The sequence below is a fragment of the Hyperoodon ampullatus genome, assembly GCF_949752795.1.
Source record: "Hyperoodon ampullatus genome assembly, chromosome: 1".
NCBI classification, from domain to species: Eukaryota; Metazoa; Chordata; class Mammalia; order Artiodactyla; family Ziphiidae; genus Hyperoodon; species Hyperoodon ampullatus.
This window is the reverse complement of record NC_136914.1, coordinates 106,379,795-106,396,486: the sequence shown is the minus strand read 5'-3', so window position 1 is coordinate 106,396,486 and position 16,692 is coordinate 106,379,795. Positions and strand designations below refer to the sequence as shown.

The following is a 16,692-nucleotide window of genomic DNA, read 5'->3' as shown; positions in this document are numbered from 1 at the left end:
TCACAGCACATCCTTCTCTTTAAAATGGGGAAATTATTTCACAGTAGTCTTTAGGATGATCATATGACACTTTATGGATGGAAATGTTATGTCAATTATGAAGGATTATACTTATGCTGAATATTATTTACACCAAACTACACAAGAACTCTGTAATGACAATGCCCTAATTATACTATCATGGGGCTATGTACATAGAATGTAGTCAGTAAATATTTGTAGAAAATAAATGGCCTCTGGGATATACTAAATCTCCCTTCTCAAAGGAAACCATGACAAATTATATAACGTGTGAAAAAGCCTTTGTGAAACAGAATGTTCCCAACTTCTCATTTGCACAGTATACTAATCTAGCTTCAGAAATCCCACATATTAAGAAATTAAATATTTTATTTACTTAAATCATTTAGGCTCCTCATGTTACTAAATGTAGTTGAACAACAAATAACTACCTTGAATATTTTATTTCAAATCAAACTATATTTCCAAGAAGAACTGGTAAAATCTAATTTGTCTTTTGTTTTCAATTACATTCTTAAAGTATTAGAGACACCTGTTAACTGTAAACTGACACTGAAATAGTGCAGGTACCTTATATTTGATATTATTATCTTTGAACACGAGATTTCATAACGTCAAATTTCTGAGAAGTTTCCATTTCAATGACTGTTCTTCAGTTCTGTGAGAAAAATAGACTAGAAAAATAGCATGCTTAAATGTGGTTAAAAAACAAACAAAAACCCTCAAAAATCTATTCTGAAACAAATAGAAGTAAGTAACAAGGAAATATCTAACTGCATTGGTTAAAAATCCTGTTTTCTTTATCAGTGAAGAAATCTTTTATGAATGAAGTAAATTAAAATGATCATCAATTCAATTTTAAATATGCTTCTAACACCTAATGGAACAGGCATATCTGGGAATATGCCGATATTTTTATTCATATTAAGGAGTGAATCTATTAATAAATCTTGCCCTGGCTAATTGTTCTGCAAGGCATTTTCAAATTGCACTGAGCCGGATCTCTCCCCCAACCTCAGAGAGATATGCTGTACATATAGCACATAGGTAGTTCTCATGTGGGAAGGATTTGAGACTAGCCTTTGCTACAGCTATAGGGAGGCCAAGGACTTGAATGTTGTAATGAAAATAGTTAAACCGGTAAAGAAACTGAATAGTCCCATTTTGCCTGTGTCTTTTGGTTTCCTGATCTGTATCCATTTTTCCCATCACACTGCAGACAGGAGAGAGGAAAGCTCAGTACTAATCTATGTAACACTCAACCAGTGTAGCCTGCTTTTACCTCTAAGTACCATAGTACCATGTGGGTTCCATGTTGGTCCCTCTTTCCCTGCTGCTAAATTTTAGATGGATTCCCTAGAACTAACCCTACCTTTTCCCAGACGATTAAGATTAATTAATTAATTAATTAATTAAGCCTCATAACATTTCCCATCTACCCCACTTGACTGAAACTGGGCTAGGTTACTCACTACATTTTTTACATTTGATTTCTGGTTCCCTTTCTGGGCCCAATATTTTTAAATTTGTTTTTCTGTAACTCACTCCCATTCTAATCCTCATTGCCAACATCTCATCCTTTCCCTGGAAAATTTGGATTTCTGTTAATCTGCTCTCACTTAGGCTTTTTTTTTTTTTTTTTTTTTTTTTTTTTTTTGCGGCACGCGGGCCTCTCACTGTTGCGGCCTCTCCCGTTGCGGAGCACAGGCTCCGGACGCGCAGGCTCAGCGGCCATGGTTCACGGGCCCAGCCGCTCCGCGGCATGTGGGATCTTCCCAGACCAGGGCATGAACCCGTGTCCCCTGCATCGGCAGGCGGACTCTCAACCACTGCGCCACCAGGGAATCCCTCATGTAGGCTTTTAATTTCTTCTCACATACGGTTTTCCTGTGGCCAGTGTTGTGACATTTTAAAAATTCTCTGTAACCTTTCTTTGGAGGTAAACCATAAATCATAAATTGTACAGCTCATTGCAGTTTTGCAATATAAAGCCACCGATGCAACCAGCACCCAAGCCAGTACGCAAAACATTATTATACCCATAACGTCTTATACCTCCTCACATCAGTCCCTACAACTCTCATCTAAGGGTAACGACTTTCTTGACCTCGAACTCCACAGATTAAATTTGCCTGATTTTAAACTGTATAACTGAACCACACATTATGGCTCTTTTGTATTTTGCTCCTTTTATTTAACATCATGTTTTTTTTTTTTATTTGTCCAAGTTGTTGTACGTATAGTATGTTCATTCTCAAATCTGTCTATTGAATTAATATACATTTTATTTATCTATTCTACTGTTGATGGTCATATAGGCTATCTTGGTTTTGGTTATGTATGATAAACACTGCTATGAACATTCTTGTACCTGTCTTTTGGTGAATACATGTATGTCATAGTATGGGGTATATACATAAGAGTGGAATTGCTAAGTCATAGGTTATGTATCTGTTTAGCTTTAGAAGATACTGCTAAAGTTTAGATTCTCAAGCACTTGTACAGATTGACAAGCTCATCAGCTATTTACTAGGATTCCAAGTGTTCTCCATTTTCATCTCACTGGGCATTTTCTTTTTTTCTTTTATTTTAATTGTAACCATATTGTTGATGTGCTCATTATTATTTTTTATTAATGGTTAATTTACATGTTGTTTTTTTAAAAGTACATAAAGCACAGAGTGCTTTATTTTATCAGATGTATATACCTTTGTAACAAACATGTCAATCTCTAAGATCCATTTCTAACATGGCAGCTGTCCAGAACTTTTTAGACACTTATCAGACTGAATAACTCCTACCATTTAGTTCAGTTTTCTTATTTACTTCCATTTTTCTTTTTTTATTGAACTATAATTGATTTACAATATTATATTTGTTTCAGGTGTATGACATAGTGATTCAATAGTTTTATAGATGATACCCCCTTTAAAGTTGTAAAACACTGGCTATATTCTCTGTGCTGTACAATATATCCTTATCGCTTATTTATTTTACATATAGTAGTTTGTATCTCTTAATCCCACTTCCCCCTCCCCACTGGTAACCACTGGTTTGTTCTCTATATCTGTGAGTCTGTTTGTTTTGTTATGTACATTCATTTGTTTTATTTTTTAGATTCTAAATATAAGTGATAACTTAGAGCATTTGTCTTTCTCTGTCCAACTTATTTTACTAAGCATAATATCCTGTAGGTCCATCCACATTGTTGCAAATGGCAGATTTCACTCTTTTTTATGGCTGAGTAATATTCCATTGTGTGTATGTATGTGTGTGTATATATATATACACATCACATCTTCTTTATCCGTTCTTCTGTTGGTGAACACTTAGATTACTTCCATAACTTGACTATTGTAAATAATGCTGCTATGAACATTGGGGTGCATATATCTTTTTGAATTAGTGTTTTTGTTTTCTTTGGACTTCCATTTTTCTTTTTTGAGCTTTTTAATACACCCTATAATCATTTTAACTGTAAAAGTAACATCATTACATAGTCACTCATGTTCAATTTGTGATCCATCAAGCATCTCTGGTCTAGTTTTCTATTCAGTGATTTGGCAGCTAATGCCCTTCCTAGATGTACCAAGTGTACATCTAAATGTGAGTGGACTAGAATACCTAGAGAAGTTGTAACCAAGGGAACAGCAGAGGTGATGTTTGTAATCCCAGCAACTCAGCCCCAGAGAACATGGTTACAGCAGGAAGGCAATGCACACGACTCAGGCCTCCTGGCTGCAATGGTGCTTGCAGCCACAGGTAACCGGGCAGCAGCAGGAGCTGCTGTAATCCCTATGACTCTGTCCCTCTAACCATGGAGACACCCACAACTCCAGGCCCTTGCCCCTGCCTCCAGTGGTAGTGCCTGTGAATCCAGGCACACAGAACACAGAAGAGGAACCTGTGACCCCCCACTTCCCTCCATCTTCCCCCACCCCCTATGGAGAACAAGCCCATGTATGACTCAGGAGATGGCAGACAGAGCAGAAGCACCCACTATCCTGGAGCCTCAGGCAGCAATGCCAGTGACATCAGCAGCAGCAAGGCACCAAGGACTCCAAAGTAGCGACAATGCCAGCTCTAGGCAACACCCATGACAGAATTAGCAGAGGGTGGAAAGTGCCTACTCTCAAATATAACCAGTCAGCGCAGGTAAGAGAAACGAAAAACCTTTGCTATAGTGCCACGTACTGGAAAACAATAGAAAGACATTCACTACTTCGAATGTGCCAGCAGAGGAACAACTCATCAAGCTCCATGAAGATCCACAGTAACATTGTACCACAAAAAGAAAATGACATTTGTCCAGAAACCAATCTTAAAATCACTAAATATCACAATCTGATAGAGAATTCAAAATAGCTATCATGAAGAAACCCCAACAAGCTACAAGAGAACTCTGAAAGTCAATTCAATGAGCTCAGGATAAAATTAATGAATTAATTAACAGAAAGAATAATTTACCAAGGAGATTTAAACTCTTAAAAGAATCAAACAGAAATTCTGGAGCTGAAGAATTCAATACACTGGAGGTACCACACTCCCTGATTTCAAACTATACAAAGCTATAATAATCAAGACAGCATGGAATTGACTGAAAAACAGATACATAAATCAACGGAACAGAATTGAGAGACCAGAAATAAACCCACACATATATGGAGAATTAATTTACGACAAAGGAGCAAAGAACGTACAATCTAGAAAGGATGCTCTCTTCAATAAATGGGTACAGGAAAAACATTTTACACAGAAATTTACATTGCAATATTGAATTACACTTTGTTTTATTGAATTATCCATAATGTTTTACTATTCTTACTGTTTTTCTAATACCAAAATTATCAATATTATATATATGTGTGTGTGTCTATGTTGATATTGATGTTGTAGATATTGTTTAAAGTTGAACATATGCATCTATCTATAGAAAGTGGTATTATATATTATACAATATATATAGTGTATATTATGAGATATCAACTTTTTTCAGTTTATCAAAACATTTTTATTAATGTCTTTTTTTTACTTTTTAAAAAATTTATTGAGGTATAGTTAATTTACAATATTATACAGGTTTCAGGTGTACAGCATAGTAATTCACAATTTTTAAAGCTTATACTCAATTTATAGTTATTATAAAATATTAGCTATATTTTCTGTGCTGTACAATATATCCTTGTAGCTTATTTTATACATAGTAGATTGTATCACTTAATCCCCTACCCCTATCTTGCCTCTCCTCCCTTCCCTCTCCCTAAAAAGACTTTTATTTTTAACAGTCTGCACTGACTCCCTGAATGAGCATTAATATGGAAGTTGGTTTATCAAATGATGAACTCAATCTCCCCATTCAATGTAGGAACGTTTCATATTTAAACAATAAGTGGACCAGGTTTTTTTTGGCCCTGTTAAAGCTAAACGTTATACATGAAGGACCAGGAGATTGGTAATTCTTTGCATAGGGAGTCAAAGTTGAGCTAATTCTTTTTTTTTTTTCTTTTCATAAGATGACATTTATTACCGCCAGTAAAATATAACACTAAAGACACTAAGTACAAAATAGGTTAAATATGTCACCTCCCCACCCAATTAAGAGCTGACCCACAAGATCCAAGTGGACGATAGCTCTGAGGAAGCAGAAGGGCCATTCATTCTACAGGAACCAAACTAGACATATCAACTTAAAAACATTACATATATATAATATATATGTTTGTGTATGCAATATTATACTATGGATATGTTCAAGTTTGTAAAACATTACATATGCAGAACATCTCTCTATACATTATATATAATATTAAATATATATATATATATATGTATAAGTTGAAAGTTTGTCTCCCCAGGTGCAGAGCTGTAACTTGGCAGTGGCTATATGTTACTTTGAATTTCAATATAGATAACTACAGCATTTGAAAGTTATGGCAGTTTTATTTTCTTTTTTTTTTCCCATAGTGCATCCTTTTTTAAATACAATTTTTAAAAGTTACTTCCCATTTAGAGTTATTACAAAATATTGGTTACATTCCTCATGTTGTTATGTGAGTATTAGTATGTGCAAGTATATTTACTAACTTTTTCTTCTGAATAAGACTAAAACCCCAGTAGCACTGAACACACCTAATATATCTTGAGTTTTAAGTGCCATTCTCTAATAAAATAAACAAGCATTCACTGAAGAAATGGTTGATTTTAAGGTTGGGGCTGTGAAAATAGTAGAAGTTCCTGAAACATTTTGTGGTATCAGAAAGTAAAGAGTGCTTGAAAATGATGGGGTCATATCAAAAGGACATAGGAACTAATATATGAAAAAGTTTCCAAAATCTGTGACAATTTGAGCAATAAAATAATGATAATAAATTAAATAGAATCTATAAAAATAAATTTTTGAGTTATAGTGATATAAGTAAATAAATAAATGAATAAGTAGGAAATTCTTTAAATTCTAATTAATAAATATAGAAGGAATAATTGAATTTTTTAATTGACTGGATTTTTAGTATTACATTTACACAACCATAATAAAGTTATCAAAACTAGGAATTCTTATTAAAACATTGTCAATTATCCTGATGATACCCTTTTTTCTTTCCAACATACAATCCAGGTTTCCCCCTTTTGTTTAGTTGTCCAGTCTCCCTACTCTTCAATTTGTGACAGTTCCCACAGTCTTTCTTTGTTTTTTCCTTTATAAAGAGTACTGGCTAGTTATTTTTCAGAATATCCCTCAATTTTTTTTTCTGGTATTCTCTTGTGATTAGGGTGAGATGTTGCATTTGGGGTAAGAATACTACTGAAGCAATCTTGTGTCCTTCACAGTGTGACATAGCAGAGGTACATCATAGAGATAGGTTATTACTAGTGACCATATTTTGATCACTTGGTTAAGATGGTGCCTGCCAGGATTCTCCCTATTTCACCCTTTGTAATTAATAAGTATCTTGAAGGGAGATACTGTGAGACTATGCAAATCATGCTATTCATATGTTTGCACATATTTTTACAATCCTTTACAGTAAATTTCCAATTAATAGCTACAGAAGGAGTAATGGAAATAGAAAATCACTATTAGGCAAACACATAGTAATAACTACTGCAGGGTATACAGAAATCTCTCTACTTAATTTGAAACTTTTTATGTCTAAAGTGATTATTTAGTTAAAAATTTAAAGTAATTGAAAGATTTTGTTAAAGGAACATAAATGTAAGGCTTAGTTGTGCAGACTGGTTGCATAAAAAATGCACAAGCTTTAAAGAGTGAAAAAAGACTTGAGAGAGGAGGCACCAAGTAGGCAAAACCACTAACTAGATTTAAGTCTTAAGTCTATTCTCCAAGCCTCTTCACCATTCTATCATATTTCCTATTTAATTGTTTTAATTCAGAACTTAATTCTACATAACATCTTCTGATTTCTCTTTTGGGTCACTGTTCATTTGTACAGTTGCATTTAATCTGCTCTTCAGTCAAAATTGACTTTTAAATTTTATTTGTTGAATTCTTAATTTCCTGAAATTCACTTTATTTCTTTAGCAAATTTTCACAATTATTCTTTTTAATCTCTTGTTCCTTGCCCATATTTTCGGACTTCACTTTCATAGCCTTAAATATATTGTACAAAATACTTTTATTTTTCATTTCAAACAATAATAATATTTCAAATCATTGTGCTAATATTTCTGGTCTCTGTTGCTTTTTCTGGTTCTCAGTCCTGAAGCCTTGTTTCCTTGTGAAAAGGAGCTGTTTATTTCCCTTGAAATTTTATCTGTGGGGACCTTTGAAGCTGAGGTCAAAGTTTCTTCAAAGAGCTTTTTCTAGTTTGAGCTGTAAATCCATACAGAAGCTGACAGTGTTAATTCTAAGGGAAGATTTTTTTCATCCATACAATGCCAAGTCAAAAATAGCAATTTTCCTTGCTGTAAACTTCTGTGTAAAGGAATTATTCATAAAAGTGAGGCCATATCGTGAGAATCTAACATTACGTGAACATACGCAGGGCGTGGGGTCTTAGGCAAACCTTCAGACTTTCCTTCTCCCTACTCCTGCCCTATACTGTGTATTCTTCAAAGAAATGACAAGCTTGAACATCAGAATTCCTGCTTTGACTTTGTTTAGGGATTCTGCTGCCTTTTTACTTTCTTGCCAAATCAAAAATGAATTTTAATGGGGCAATTTTATATTTTATCTAGAATTTTAAATGTTACAGTTTGACATAAGTGAAAAAATGTCTATACTTTTAAATTTATGCAAATAAATCCTTCTTCAAAATCTGAGTTCTACCTTAGATTTCTCATATAATAAAAGAACTTAGAAATATTTCTCTACCAAATTACACATGTATGTTGTGGTCAATTTCTGAACTGTATTATATATCTCTGCTCTCTCTTTGACTTTGTTTAAGCTGTTTACAGCATATGAATTTTGTCATAGTGAGTAGATAAATTTATCAGTCTTTTTTCTCAAATCACTTCTGGGTTACTTATCCTGTATAAAAGGACCTTCCTCCTTTAAGATTATAATGTTATCTCAATTTTTCTTTTCATGGATTTATGGTTCTGTCCTATCTTCTTGTTTTCTGACTCTCTTTTGGATTCTGCTTTTTACCAATTACTACCAGAACTTAGCCTAACTGTGCAACACAGCACAACCCTCAATCCTTGGTCCTGGATTTATCTTGGCATCTTCTAAGCAAATCTACTCTGTGTTTTCATTTTAGCAAAACAGATAAGCTCTCAAGGGGTTTGGAATTTCAATATATCTCTTTCAAATTATTGAAATCAGTATAATTTTGTAAATGAATATAACCCTTGATATAACTATGCCACACTTCTTAGAACACAGATACATTAATATTATCTTTTACTTCTAAGTGATACTTTTCAACCTGCTAAATAGACTCTTAAAGACTTAGCTAACTCATAATTCCATCATTCCCTTCCTCCACTAAGCAACCTCCTTCATGGGCTTTGCCCTTCCTCAATTCATCTCTACCTTATATGATCCATCTCCTTTATACTTGTAGAATAACTGGTTAACTTATTTTCTCCAATAATCTGTGAGATCATTTTGAATTAGAACTGTATCTTACTTGTCTCTTTATGCCCTGCGAATAATATAGAATCTGATATATAATAAGTGCTAAAAATTGCTTGTTGAAGGTATGAAATATCAAGAATTTGGAGAAGAATTGGAATTGGATTGAAATACGGATGGATGATTGGACACAAAATCTGTACTTCTAAATTTTACCCCTCTCTTGGATTCACAGACATGTCCAGTCTTTAACTTACGCACTGCAGGTAAAAAATTCTTCTGATAGCTACTCTTCCTTTAGTGCTTCATGGTTTTGCTAGTGTCATTATCACACTCTGGTTGCTCAAAATCTAAACCAAGCACTTCCTTGTTAACTACTGGTCACTTTTCTCTTCCCATCAGTCATCAAGACTTTCATTCTATGCTCTCCATTCACAAATCAATATTATATTCTCCCTGATACTCTCATCAAATCTTGCTTTCTGAATATTTAATTTTTAACCACTTACATATTCTTTTTTCTCTACAACTCAAATCCTATTTAGAGGCCAGAATAGTTTTATTAAAGGATATATATGATCATTTTCTGAACCTGATTTGAAAATTTGAGTAGACATATTTTTATGGAGATTAAAAGTGAACCCAGAGTATAGCATTCAAGGCTCTCCAAAGTGTCTTATTTTAACTAATATTTTCCTTTTCTGCACAGTTCTTTTGTGATAGCCTCTGCTCCATACATACTGAGCTAATAACTGTATACTTAAATGACCATGACTTACATATTCATCTTTTTCTCCTGCTCTTCTATTCACCTTCAGAACCCTTCTCCTGTAATCTTTGCTTCTGGGCTCAGCTGAAATGTCTCCTCCATCTTGAAGCTTTGTCTGATTTTCTTCACATTACAGTGACAGCATTTTCTGAGGCCCTGAAACTCTGTACCTTTGAACAGTATTTAATATATTCTTTCTATATTATGTGATGTATGTGTTTTATCCACATACTACCATGTGACCAACCTTATGACAAGACCTACATTTTATGTTTCCCCAAATTGTTAATCATCATGTTCCAAAAGATACACCATATTATTTACTAGACTCACTTAAATGGCTTCTTCCATCACATTTTAAAATTGTATTTAAAAATATCTTTTCTATTTTAACATATTTAAAACAAACTCCTAGAATGTGGCAATCATTTCCTCCAAAATATATAAATATTTCATATCTCCTCCTGAACAAATTTCATATAGTACTGTGCACAGTTAAAAACACTGGCAAAGTTCTCTGCATGTAAGTGCCATTTCCTAACTCTAGAAATTAATTTTTGACTTGATCTATGTCTAAATTTCCACTTCATTTCTGTACCCAGCAAATATTCAAACTTTGTAGAGCAATGAGTGAGGCAGCTGCTGTCATGGTGTCTGAGAAATGGGTTTCAGCAATTCTACTGCTGCAGCTCAGCTACACTGGCTGTGGATTCTGTGAGAAGGTCCTGGTGTGGCCCTGTGACATGAGTCATTGGCTCAATCTAAAGGTTATTTTGGAGAAACTCACAAAAAGGGGCTACGAAGTAACTATGTTGGTGTCTCCACAAAATCTCATCATTGATCACAACAAGCCTTCCACACTGAACTTTGAGGTGGTCCCTGTGCCACAGGACAGAGAGACTGCTGAAAATACACTAAATGACTTTTCAGACCTGCCTGTTAACGTCATGCCATCATTGTCACCCTAACAATCAACAAAACAACTGCAAGAATTTTTTCTTCAAATAAGTAGACATTTAACATTTCTGTGTGAGAGTGTTGTCTACAACCAGTCAATCAAGAAGAAACTCAAGGAAACCAACTATAATGTTATGATTATAGACCCTGTGATGCCCTGTGGAGAGCTGATTGCTGAGTTTCTGGGAGTCCCTTTTGTGTACACTCTAAGGCTCTCCTTGGATAGCACAATGGAGGAATACTGTGGGAAACTTCCAGCTCTGCCTTCCTATGTGCCTGTTGCCATGGTAGGACTAAGAGACAAAATGACATTTCCAGAAAGGGTAAAAAATTTAATGCTTTCCATTTTCTTTGACTTCTGGCTCCAACAATATGACTGACACTCAGCTTTGGGACCAGTTTTACAGTAAAGTATTAGGTAAGAGACTCTGCTTTTCATTCTAAAGTAGTTATCAGAAGAAACTAAGGAGGTTTAAGAAAAATCTAGGAAGATGAAAGGAATATATTTTTAAAACTTTCACTTCCACATAAAATTCCACAACTGATAACAATGAACAGTTATTCAATAAATAATTGTGAAAGGGAGGCAAGAAATATCTTGCTATGCTTACTCTTTCTTTACAGTCATCTATTTTGTAGGATACTTCAATACTTAAAAGATTGTTACCAAAACAAAATGAAATATAAAACATGCTATTAAATGTCAATCCAGTGGAAGATGTATTTTTGTCAGATGCAGGATATCACAAATAAGTCTAGTACACTGAGTTTTCATAAAGGAGGATATTTGACTTCTTATTGGTAAAGAGAGTGTAATGTTTGTTGAAAGAGGAAGATAATCTTCTTGCCTGGTTCCAGTAATAAACTGAAACCTAAGCTATATTAACAATGGGATTAAATTTGTTATTTAACTTTCTTTGAATTTTGCTCTACAAATTTTGAAAATCATAGATTATTAGATTTAAATTTTATACCATTCTCCTGTTGGGTACCTTCTATTCCTATCTCTCTCATAAATTTGGGATGAAATTTCATGAATGAAATATGTGAACTGCTTCATCATAGCTGGTCATACTGAAAAGTTTCCTAGTATGTTTTATGTTTCTTGGGGGAACATAATACAGAAACCTGGAAAGTTAAGTAGAAACTTAAAAGAGTTTACAGCTTGAGGTGTTAAAAACAGCATATTTTTCACTTCAGTAGTTACATACGTTCTATTTTTAATCACTTGCCTTTTCTAATAAAGAATGGTTTTGCTTTACAATTTTCACAAATCTAGCTCTTATCTGATCCCATCAGCTGAGGCTGGCTTTCACTTCAATTTTTTTTTTTTTACTGAAGTATAGTTGATTTACAATGTTGTGTTAATTTCTGCTGTATAGCAAAGTGATTCAGTTATATATATGTATACATTCTTTTTTATATTCTTTTTCCATTATGGTTTATTTCAGGATACTGAATATAGTTCTCATGCTATACAGTAGGACCTTGTTGTTTAACCATTCTATATATAATAGTGCATTTGTTAACACAGAATTCCCACTCTATCTCTTCCCCACCTCCCTCCCCCTTGGCAACCACAAGTCTGTTCTCTATATCTGTGAATCTGTTTCTGTTTCATAGATAGGTTCATATGTGTCATATTTTAGATTCCACATATAAGTGATATCATATTGTATTTGCCTTTCTCTTTCTGAATTACTTAGGATGATAATCTCTAGTTCCAGCCATGTTGCTGCAAATGGCATTATTTCATTCTTTTTTATGGCTGAGTAGTCTTCCATTGTATATATGTACTACATCTTCTTTATCCATTCATCTGTCGATGGACATTTAGGTTGTTTCCATGTCTTGGCTATTGTGAATAGTGCTGCTATGAATATTGGGATGCATGTATCTTTTCAAATTATGGTTTTCTCTAGATATATGCCCAGGAGTGGGATTGCTGGACCATATGGTTCTAATTTTCATTTTTTGAGGAAACTTCATACTGTTTTCCATAGTGGCTGCACCAACTTACATTGCCACCAACAATGTAGGAGGGTTCCCTTTTCTCCACACTCTCTCCAGCATTTGTTATCACTCCAAATATTTTTGAGAGTCATGAAGAAACATGAACTAACAAACAAAAGATCATACTGGGTATTAGAAATATTAACTAATTTAACTTCCTTAATGTAGTAGTTCGCTAGGGATGCTATAACTAAATCTAAAAGACTAGATGGCATAAAAAAACAGAAGTTTATTTTCTCACAGATCTGGAAGCTAGAAGTCCAAGACCAAGGTGTTGTCAAGGCTGGTTTCCCTTGAGGCCTCTCTCTCTGGCTTGTAGATGGTCACCTTCTTGCTATGTCCTCTCATGGTCTTTCCTCTGTATATGTACATTCATAGTGTCTCTTCCTCTTCTTATAAGGTGATCTGTCATGTTGGATTAGGACCACACTCTTATAACCTCATTTAATTTTAATTACCTCTTTAAAGGACCTATCTTCAAATACAGTCAGACTTCAATATATTAATGTTAGAGGAACATAGTTCAGTCCATAACACTGATTTTTAATAGAAACATTGTTTCACAGAACTAATACTCAAAAGAACCCACTTTAAAAATCCTTAGATTTACACACGATTTTGAATTTACACTGAATTGATTTCACAATAAATAATTTACAACTGATAAGAACTTCCTGGGTATAGGCAATGTGTGGATTTAAGGTAAATAAGACTAGGGCCTTAGCCTTATTTCTTCCCTCACAAATAAGCACAAAACACAGAATTAGAAATATACTCTGATTATTAGAGATGTTGCCCTAGTTCTAATCAATAACTTTCTAGGACATTTGTCATATTATACATAAATAGAGGAGAAATATAGGATTCTGTATGTATACATATTATGAAACAAATATAATCCTTAGGATCAATGGCAAATTTTTAACTCTAACATCTTTAATAGGTTTTTCTTTTACTGTAAGTACTGTCATTGATTTTCATTGCTGTACTCTCATGTTCTTTATTAAGCAATTCTGAGTGCACTATGAGTATAATTTCATTCCTGATGTCATGATAAAAATAACTAATACAAATTGCTAAATAATTTGAATGGAACAAAAGTATATATAATGAATGATAATTAGCTTCATGTTTCTCCTACATAAGCACTATTAACTTTTCTTGTTTTTACATCAAGATATTGTCTATGTATTATTAAACATAAATATACATTTTTTTCTTTCTTTTACCATTAGGAATGATGACTAAATATTCATGTTTACCTATTTTTTCACTTAATATAGATTTGACATCTTTCCACACAACATTTTAAAATCTACATTATCCTTTATATTGATTTAGTGATATTCATATGAATGGGTATAACAAATCATTGAACTGGTCTAGTGTGAAAGCTATATACTTCGATTGTTCCAGCTCTCGTGTTACAAAAAAAAAAAATTGCCCTAAACTTTGGTACTTATATCTCTGCTACAATGTCCTCTAAAATTTTTGAAACATTTAACCTTTATCTTCAGACGTTTTCTTAAGTGGCCAGCAATTATTCCATTTTCTTATGGGCTGTTTATTCTATTGATCTCTAACTGGTCGGAATTTTAGGGAATCTAAAGCCTTTTTTTCTATGATATGCATTACAAACATATTTTTAAGCCCATCAATTGGCTTAGGAATGTTAAACTAATTTACATCAACATAAAAATATTTTTATAAATTTTAAAAGATTACACAGGAAGTTTCAGATTTTAGAAAATATCATTCCAATAAAAAGTGAAAAAATGTAAGTATACAGTTGATGTAAATAATAAGATAAACTTCTGTGTGCCCTACAAGCAAGTTAAGAAATAGATAGTCATCAGTTTCTTAGAAACATGCTTCTTCCAGTAAAAACCACAAGTCTGACTTTGGTGAATATTTTCTTGGAAATTCGATGTCTACCATTATATGTGATTTCCTCAACACTATTGTTTAGTTTATTTAAATATTATACAAATACAAGCATAAATGTGCTACTTATGCTCAATACTCTTAAAGATGCAATCATGTTTTTTTTTTTTTAAAGTTCTATAGATAATGTTCTGTTGTGCGACTACATCATGACATTCTGTGGATGGACAACTATCTATTTACAATTTTTTTTAATATAATGCTGCTATTATGAACATTTTTGTATATGTCCTCTGTTGTAATAACAGAGCAATAGTATCAATAGGATGTAAATTGTATATATGTATATATATATATATATATATATATATATATATATATATATATATATATATATATATATATATATAATTTTTCCCCTACTAGGTATTTTCAGACTTTTCTCAAAAAATTATACTCCAACCAAGACTATACAAAATTTTACCTTAACCAACACAGCATTTTAGTCCTCACAGTACCACATCCTTACTTAGCATATGATTGAATGACTTTTATTAACAGTCATCAGCAACTGTCACCATGTTCTAATTTTATAATTCCTCAAAATAATGATTTTTTTTAAGTTTGGTCAATATGGTAAGTCTGAAATTGCATCTTAGGTTTTATTTAGATTTCTATTACTAAGATTAAGTAACTTTTCATATTTTATAGGCCATTTTTCTTTTTCAGTGAATATCCTTCTCATGTCTTTTGCCCATTTTTTCTAGTGGGTTTGCTTGTGCTTTCATTATGGATTCAATAAATTCCTTGTATACTCTATATAAGCCTTTGTTAGTTTCATGTATTGCAAACATCTTCTTGGCAGTTTATGATGTGCTTCTCATTCTCCTAAATATCATATGAAGACCTTCAGGTTTTAAACTTAATGGAGTCAAATTAATTAACCATTTCTTTATGTACTTGAGGAAATCCTTTCTTACTCTGAAAGCATAAAGATTGCCTTTTATATTGTCTCCAAAGAAGCTATGGTCTTGCTTTACTTTTGAAGATTTTAATTTACTTACTAATTTATTTTTGTGTATTTTGTAGGTTGGGCTCAATTTCTTTTCTTTTTTTTATTTTTATTTATTTATTTATTTATTTATTTTTTGCTGTACGTGGGCCTCTCACTGTTGTGGCCTCTCCCATTGTGGAGCACAGGCTCTGGACACGCAGGCTCAGCAGCCATGGCTCACGGGTCTAGCCGCTCCACGTCATGTGGGATCTTCCCGGACCAGGGCACGAACCCACGTCCCCTGTATCGGCAGGCGGACTTTGAACCACTGAGCCACCAGGGAAGCTCACAATTTATTTTCTTTTCACCTTCCTTCCTTTGCTGTTCCTCCTACTTCCTTCTTTCCTGCCTCCTTCCCTCTCTTCTTCTCGCCTCTCCTTTCTTTCTTCTTACCCTTGCCCAGGGATAAGGAGTTGTACCATTACTATTTATTCAAGGCTTCTTCTTTTCCCTAGTTAACTACAATGTTTGCTTTATCATTCAGAAATTTCACTACTTAAGTGGTTTTTCTTCTATTCATTATCTTTCTTTTCTGTACTTGTTCTTTTTTCTAGCTTTATTAAGACATAATTGACATATAATATTGTGTAAGTTTAAAGCGCACAACATGATGACTTGATACACACAGAAGTATAGCGAAATGTTTACTACAGTATTGTTAGTTAGCACATCCATCACCCCACCTATTTACTATTTTTGTGGTGAGAACATTTAATATCTACTCTCTTAGCAGTTTTCAAGTATATAGTACAGTATTGTTAACCATAGTCATCATACTGAATATTAGATCCCCAGAATTTATTCATCTTATAACTGAAAGTTCATACCCTTTGACCAACGTCTCCCTAAGCCTCCCACACCCATCCCTGACAATCACCAATCCACTTCCCATTTCTTTGAATTTAGCCTTTTTTTTTTAAGATTCCACATTTCAGTGAGATCATATAGTATTTG

General features: G+C 33.5%; 1 protein-coding gene across 1 annotated transcript in view; it reads left to right on the top strand.

Annotated features, from left to right (window-relative positions):
- Window positions 1-10,477: 10,477 nt before the first annotated feature.
- LOC307048876 (UDP-glucuronosyltransferase 2A3-like) overlaps window positions 10,478-16,692 on the top strand; it is a gene marked incomplete at both ends in the record, with an annotated part of 30,516 nt that continues 24,301 nt past the window's right edge. The window contains 3 exon segments of the mRNA XM_079698128.1: window positions 10,478-10,795; window positions 10,799-11,163; window positions 11,165-11,205. Of these exon segments, the coding sequence (XP_079554254.1) occupies window positions 10,478-10,795; window positions 10,799-11,163; window positions 11,165-11,205 (724 nt within the window).